This window comes from Camellia sinensis, chromosome 10 (genome assembly GCF_055761805.1).
Source record: "Camellia sinensis isolate YWXY chromosome 10, ASM5576180v1, whole genome shotgun sequence".
In the NCBI taxonomy this organism is placed as follows: domain Eukaryota; kingdom Viridiplantae; phylum Streptophyta; class Magnoliopsida; order Ericales; family Theaceae; genus Camellia; species Camellia sinensis.
In genome coordinates this window covers 29646628-29655151 of record NC_138970.1, presented here as the reverse complement: position 1 = coordinate 29655151, position 8524 = coordinate 29646628, and the positions used below count along the sequence as shown (strand labels likewise).

Below are 8524 nucleotides of genomic sequence, written 5' to 3'. Positions count from 1 at the left end.
TGATTGCTCTGATGAAAATTCTGATCACTACCCATAATCAAAGGACAAATATCAAGATTGGCTTTGAGAGCTTGTTGTTCACAACACTATGTTTGTATACTATCATCTTAGAGTGAGAAGACTATATGTGTGTATATGTACACTCAATTTAACTTTGTCACTTACAACACCACTCTATTTGGGTTCTTCAAATCTAGGTTGTTAGTTTCCCAAGCATTAGCATTTTTTGATTCTATACCTAAAAAGGATTGTCAATCATGAAATATAGTCAGTTTTGCTCAGCACCAAGATTGCAACAAGCTTTGACCCATTTCATAGAAATGCGTCGTTGTTCGATTAAGCCGAATAATTATACTTATTCGATTGTATTGCCTTGTTGTGATTTTGAATTTGGGAAACAAGTTCATGCAGAGGTTGTTAAGGTTTTCTCTTTATCGGATGAATTTCTTGGAACCAATCTTCTTAGAATGTATTCAGGAGCTAGGGACATAGCGAATAAGGTGTTTGATGAAATGCCAATGAGAGATTTAGTTACATGGAATGCTTTGATTTTTTGTTATTCCAAGTGTGGAATGGGTGATGTGGGTGTAGAGTTGTTTCGGCAGATGGGTATTGAAGGAGTTATTGTTGATGACTATACTTATGCTATTGTTTTGAATGAATTTGTTTATCGCTCTCAAGTCTTTGAAGCAATGCAAGTATATTCATTGATTTTAGGATGTGTGATTTGTTTGGATCGCTTTATTAGTAATTCTTTATTAAATTTGTACTTTAAGAGCAACTTTAACCACACTCTTTATTTTTCATTAGCTAAAGTACAAAAAAAGTATACTCTTTATTTTACCTAACTAGTTTACCTATTGTATATTCCAACCATACTCTTTATTTTAACTAATCATTCAAACTAACTTAATCAATTTTCAAAATAAAAAATGCTATATATATATTACTGTATTTTTCATAGAATGTCACATACGCACCAAATGCTAATATGGTTGTCAATGTGACATTTACGATAATGTAACATCCTGGACGTTTAATTAAATACCACATAAATATTTATAGTTATATATAATTGTGGTTGTATGTGATAATATATTATTAAAATAGTAAATAAATAAATAACTACTAATAACAATAATAATAAAATAAATATATGGAATAAGAATAATAATGATAATAATAGTAGGCAATAGTAATAATAATAAGCATACCATATGTGATAAGGCTAACAACAAGTGATAAGGTTAATTAACTAACATTTAATTAAGAAGATTTGTAAATCCCTCCAGGCGAAGGATGTTGCGCCACCTGTATTGTCTAGGCCTTAGGGGAAGTGAGTCACCATTTGTTAGGCATCAGGTGGTTATGTATATATAAGAGAGAGTGGGGCTGCGAATTGCATAAAGAAATGAGGAGAAAAGAAAAAAAAAAAAAAAAAAAAAAGAGAGAGAGAGAGAGAGAGAGAGAGAGACAGAAAGAAGTAAGGAAGTGATCTCGAGAAGCTAGCGTAAATAGGAGGAAAATAGTATGAATTAATATTAAGGTGAGTTACATTATACCTTAAGTCAACATAATATATTTTACGTATATTTTGACTTACCATAATTTATTTTATACAAGTTATGTTTTATAAATTATATTAATATTTCAATTACGCGAACTAATTTCTGAACTCTGTTTATTTAAAATAAAACCCACTGATATGTTTGCTTAAATTTTAGTAAATATTTGACTATGACCTTATAAACAATTATGTCTTGTAAATACCACCACGGGTGTCCCACGCCTTGGGAGATTTAAATAACCATTGGCCTCTGTTTGGCTACTTTGTGGTCCTCTGTTTGTCATGGATCCATTGACCTCTGTTCTGATCGTCACTCCCGTGACCTCTGTTCTGTTCTGTTCTGTACTGTGGTTATGGTTATTTATTTACATAATTTTCGTAATTTGTTTATTCAAATTAAGTTGTGTAAATGTTTTAACTTAACTAACTATCCCTGGTTATTTTGTATTCCCTATACTCTTGGCATAATATTTCTCACTCTGTTGTGTGCTTATAACTGTTACCCTTTCAGGTGACGATATATAAGGAAGACCCATAACCTCACGTAATGGAACCCACACAAGAATTGGATGTTGAACCATTAGTTTTTTTTTTTTCTTCTTTCATTTATTTTATTTTTGCTCCCTTTTGTTTTTTTTTTTCTCAGGGCCGACCACTAAATAATAAAATAATAAAAGTCTTATAGCTGTATTTTCTCTTATTAAAATAGTAAAGTAAAGTAAATTTTTTTGTTTAATTATTTTTATTTCCATTTGCCTCCGCTTGCGCCATTTAATTTGCCACAATTAGAATAAATTGATGAGTTGCGATTTCAGCCCTAAGCCTCTGGGGTTGGGTCGTGACAAATGTGGTATCAGAGCAATGGTTTATTCAAAAAAAAAAACAAAAAAAAAAACAAAAACAAAACAAAAAAAACTATTTTAATTTGATCAGAAAGTTCGAAAGGTTATAAATAAAACTATATAGCTAGATAAACATAATAAAATAAAATAAAAAATAAATATTTACCTGCGACTTTAGTCCTTTTATGTAAAATCTCATGTGTTATTCTGGTGATGTAGGAATGTCCGAGATTAACCTTGATGAGGCATTTTGGAATGAACTTGGGGCCATTAATTTGGATGGGATTTTAGCAGAGCACCCCGCCCCCGCCTCACCTGAAAAATAGGGAGATTCAGAGGATATAATTAGAAGACTACATCCAGGCTTGGCCCAATTGATAGGTCGGCCAATCTATGTACAAACTGATCCCATTGATGTCCCATACTTACTATGGAGGTAGAGTCGGGCCCATACGCGCGGACGCTTTCTCAGACCCACTCATGTCCTCGGCATTGCTTCGGGATATGACCGTTCGCACTACATCATAGGCCCTTTACCTCCATATTTTGTGGTAAGAAGGGAAAACGTGTACCCCGAGGACTACATTTTTACCATTGTCCCTAACCTGCTGGAGATTATTAATATTCAAAATGTTGACTTTAGTAATGACCTATCATATATCGAGACACCCGGTTGGATTGTTGATCGAGCATTTTTGGGATATATACAGTCCGTCCCCATTTTCACAGTCCAGGCAGCGTGGAGGTGTTTTGGTGTGGTCCAGTTAGGATGGAAATTTGAGCTTTTTATGCAACACTACTTCCCATGGTTGTTTGGCCCATTTGACCCACCACTCTAGATTTGGTAGATGAAAACCTTTTTGTACGCTAACCATGATGTGTTCTAATCCCTTTTTGTTGTCTTTTTTGTTTTTTGTTTTGTTGTACCGCAGGGATGAAACACTAACATATTTTGACTTTTGAAACAAGGATGTAATATTAATTGTAAAAAAATAGTAAAGTTGGTATTTTATATATATTGTGCTATATACGCTTATATATATGTTGCGTTATGGATGTAATGCCTCGTTTATTACTTTGTATAATGGCCAATAATGACAACGAAAATGAGTCATCTATCAGTGGTACTGAATCGGTGGAAAAAATCATGGAAATAGCGGTTATTAGCTTTTTGCAAGCCTTGCAGACTAACATAAACAATGGGATGTCGGAACAACGAGAAGAGCCTGTTACCATAAAACAGTTCCAGGATCTGAAACCCACTACATTTACCGGCGGTCCAGACCCAATGATAGCAGACGCTTGGGTTAAAGACATGGAAAAGATTTTTCGTGCCCTACCCTGCACCGAAAGACAGAAGGTAACTTTTGCTACTTTCACTTTCAAAGATAATGCACATGAATTGCAGCTTCTCGCTCTGAAGAAAGAAGAAATTGCGACTTAGGCAAGATTCTTGGAAAAAATACTTCCCAGATTCATTGCGGGAACAAAAGGCATCAGAATTCATACATCTAAAGTAAGAAATCATGACGGTGGCCGAATACGAGAGCAAGTTCACACAACTCGCTCGGTTTGCGACATACGTCATCCCTACCGAAACTCGAAAAGCAAGAAAATTTGAAGCAGGATTGGATGCTGAAATTAAAGATAGGCTCGAGGTTTTGAAACTGCTAACCTATGCGGAAGTGGTAGACCGGAGATACATTGCAGAAAAAGGGGATTAAAGCCTCGCATTCCGAGGAACCAAGCCAAAAGAAGCGATTCTGGGAAAGAGACAATGGAAGATCCGTGTTGCGCCCCCCAAAAAGTTGAACACGGGCACAACCAGTTCAAGAAATCAAGGTCCTACCAACCCCCGAGGTGGCACTATTCCAATTTGTCCTACTTGTGGAAAGGCTTATTGAGGACAATGCCATCGAGACACAGGAGCATGCTTTAAATGCGGTCAAGTGGGTCACTTGCTGAGGGACTGTCCAAAGCTAACTAATCCTACAACCAGCCCTTCTAGCCCAGTCAGAGGACCCGTAGGACTTGGAGGAGAGATGAAGGACTAAAAAGGCCAAGGAAGGGCTTTTGCCTTGGTACCTAGAAAACCAGAAGTTACCAAAAACGTTGTGTCATGTACACTTTTTGTCTGTGGTCATTTAGCTTATGTCCTCATTGACTCTGAGTCAACTCATTCTTTTGTTGCACCATACTTTGCTGCCAAGCTGGCATCAATACCCGAACCCTTAGGATATATATTGTTTGTGTCTTTTCATTCTGGTAATTCCGTCCTTAATGCTGATGTATACAAATCTTGTGCTATATCCCTAAAAGGCAAAACCTTATACGTAGACTTGATTCCCCTCCGCATTGAAAACTTTGATGTGATCTTAGGTATGGATTAGCTGGCTACCAACCACGCCTCTATTGATTGTAAAGCCAAAAAGGTCTTCTTCAGGTTACCAAACCAACCCGAGCTTGTCTTTGATGGGACTAGAGTTTCCAACCCTCCCTGTATTATATCTTCCATGACAGCCTAATTACTTCTAAGAAAGGGTTGTTGTAGTTATATCTGTTATGTGATCGATACACAAAAAGAGACCCCCACCGTTGATATAATCCCCATAGTTCGAGAATTCCCGGATATCTTTCTTGAAGATCTACTTGGTATCCCGGTTGATCGGAAAATCGAATTCACCATTGAAACCCAACCTGGCACACAACCACTATCAAAAGCTCCTTATTGCATGTCGATGACAGAATTGAAAGAGCTGAAGACTCAACTCCAGGAACTATTAGACAAAGGCTTCATTCGACCTAGTACCTCACCTTGGGGAGCTCCAGTATTGTTCGTAAAGAAAAATGATGGCACGATGAGATTATGCATCGATTACCGGGAGCTGAACAAGGTCACCATCAAGAATCGATACCCTCTTCAACGAATCGATGACTTGTTCGATCAACTTCAAGGCGCCCAAGTATTCTCAAAAATCGACTTGCAATCTGGCTATCACCAATTAAAAGTCAAAATGGAAAGCATCGAAAAGACAGCCTTTAGAACCCGTTACGGGCACTACGAGTTTCTTGTCATGCCTTTTGGCGTCACAAATGCTCTAGCAGCCTTCGTGGACCTCATGAACCGAGTGTTCAAACTCTATCTTGATGAGTTCGTCATCGTCTTCATTGACAACATCCTCATATACTCCAAGTCACCAGAGGCCCATGAGTAACACTTGCGAACGGTTCTACAAACACTACGTGATCACAAACTTTATGCCAAGTTGAAGAAATGCGAATTCTAGATCACTAGTGTACACTTTCTCGGTCACGTCATTAACAAAAATGACAACTCGGTTGACCCCCAAAAAGTTACAGCAATCGTGGACTGGCCACGACCTACTAATGCGTTAGAAATTCGAAATTTCTTGGGTCTAGCTAGTTCTTATTGATGCTTCGTGCAAGATTTCTCAAAAATAGCATCACCTTTGACCCAGCTAACTCCGAAGAACACACCCTTTAAATGGACTGACAAACAAGAGCGTTGCTTCCAAGAATTAAAAAGTCAACTTGTGTCAGCTCCTATACTAGCACTCCCTACAGGAACAGATGGTTTCGTAATTTATAGTGATGTCTCATACAATGGTTTGGGTTGTGTTCTTATGCAAAATGAAAAAGTCATTGCTTATGCCTCACAGCAACTAAAGACTCATGAGAAGAATTACCCAACGCATGATCTGGAATTGGCTACGGTGATCTTTCCCCCAAAAATTTGGTGTCATTATCTCTACGGTGTAACCTGCGAGATTTACACAGATCATAGGAGTCTTAAATATCTGTTCACATAGAAGGAACTAAATATGAGACAACGGCGGTGGCTAGAATTTATAAAAGACTATGATATAGAAATCCATCACCATCTGGGCAAAGCTAACGCAGTGGCAAACGCACTAAGCCGAAAGACGACCAGAGGTTTGGCATGTACTCTCGTTTCCCGCAAGATCAATGGGCTGCTCGCCAACATAACCGTGGAACCTACATTGATTGAAGAAATTAAAGTGCGCCAATGGGAAGATAAACTTTTGAAGAAAAAGTACAAGGAAGAAAGGAGCACGTCTGATCCTGATTTCACTATAAGCAATGGGATATTGAAATTTCGAAATCGAATTTGCGTACCCGACATTCCAGAACTCAAGTAAAAGATATTGGTGGAAGCTCATAGCTTGAGATTTGCAGTCCACCCTGGCAACACAAAGATGTACCTTGATCAGAAGAAACACTACTGGTGGACAAGAATAAAAAGAGACATAGCAAGCCATGTCTCCAAATGTCTGCATTGTCAGTGTGTTAAAACAAAACATCAGAGACCTGCAGGACTGCTGCAACCACTCCCTATTCCTGAATGGAAATAGGAGCACATTACTATGGACTTCATGTTCGGGCTACCACAGTCATTTTCGAAGAACGATGCAATATGGGTTATAGTAGACTGATTGACGAAGTCGACGCATTTTCTGCCAATCAAAATCATGTATTCCCTTAATAAGTTTGCTACCTTATACATCAAGAAAATTATTTGTTTGCATGGCATCCCAGTTTTAATTGTGTCTGACCGAGACCCCCGCTTCGTGTCTCACTTCTGGAATAAATTATAAGAAGCTTTGGGAACCACACTGAAGTTTAGCATGACTTATCATCCACAAACTGATGGGCAATCCGAAAGAACAATCCAAACGTTGGAATACATGTTACGTATATACGTGTTGGACCTCAAAGGTAACTGGGATGAACACCTACCTTTAGTGGAATTCGCCTATAACAATAACTACCAAGCAAGTATTGGAATGGCACCATACGAAGCTCTGTATGGAAGGAGATGTCTATCACCTCTGTGTTGGACGAAAGTCGGGGACAGGAAACTGTTAGGCCCCAAGATCGTGCAAGTCGTAAGTGAGAAAATTCAACTAATCTAACAGCGAATTCGCACAGCTCAGAGCTGCCAGAAAAGCTATGCAGATACACAGAGACAGGACTTGGAATTTCAAATAGGAGATCATGTGTTCCTTGAGATCTCACCAACAAGAGGAGTTATCCAATTTGGAAAGCGAGGAAAGTTGAACCCACATTACATCGGGCCATTCGAGATACTGGAAAGGATTAGTCCTGTACCCTATCGCCTTGCACTACCATCTAAACTATCGAATGTCACAATGTGTTTCACGCTTCAATGCTTCGACGGCATCTTCAAGATCCAAAACATATTGTTGATTATGAGGACCTGGAAGTTCAAGAGGATCTCTCTTATGAAGAGAAACCAATGCAGATTCTCGATCATCGTGATCAAGTTCTCTGAAACAAGACCATACCGTTAGTAAAAGTCTTATGGCGAAATCATCGTATCGAAGAAGCTACATGGGAAACGGAAAGTCAAATGCGAGTCAAATACCCACACCTCTTTGAAAATTAAGGTACATCAAGTTTGGGGACAAACTTCTATTGATGATGGGAGAAATGTGACATCCTGAACGTTTAATTAAATACCTCATAAATATTTATAGTTATGTATAATTGCGATTGTATGTGATAATAGATTATTAAAACAATAAATAAATAAATAAATACTAATAACAATAATGATAATAAAATAAATATATGGAATAAGAATAATAATGATAATAATAGTAGGCAATAGCAATAATAATAAGCATACCATATGTGATAAGGCTAACAGCAAGTGATAAGGTTAATTAACTAACATTTAATTAAGAAGATTTGTAAATCCCTCCAGGAGAAGGATGTTGCACCACCTGTATTGTCTAGGCCTTAGGTGAAGTGAGTCACCATTTGTTAGGCATCAGGTGGTTGTGCATATATAAGAGAGAGTGGGGCTGCGAATTGCATAAAGAAATGAGGAGAAAAGAAAAAAAGAAAAAAAGAAAAAAAGAAAAAAAAAAGAAGAGAGACAGAAAGGAGTAAGGAAGTGATCTCGAGAAGCTAGCGTAAATAGAATGGAAATAGTAGGAATTAATATTAAGGTGAGTTATATTATACTTTGAGTCACCATAATATATTTTACGTATATTTTGACTTACCATAATTTATTTTATACAAGTTATGTTTTATAAATTATATT

General features: G+C 37.4%; 1 protein-coding gene across 1 annotated transcript; it reads left to right on the top strand.

Annotated features, from left to right (window-relative positions):
* The first annotated feature begins 320 nt into the window (after positions 1–320).
* On the top strand, positions 321–3347 carry LOC145800262 (pentatricopeptide repeat-containing protein At3g56550-like). Its single transcript, XM_082889926.1, has 2 exons — positions 321–698; positions 3342–3347. Exons 1-2 carry the CDS (start codon positions 321–323, stop codon positions 3345–3347), a joined length of 384 nt encoding a protein of 127 aa, XP_082746052.1.
* Positions 3348–8524: the final 5177 nt, after the last annotated feature.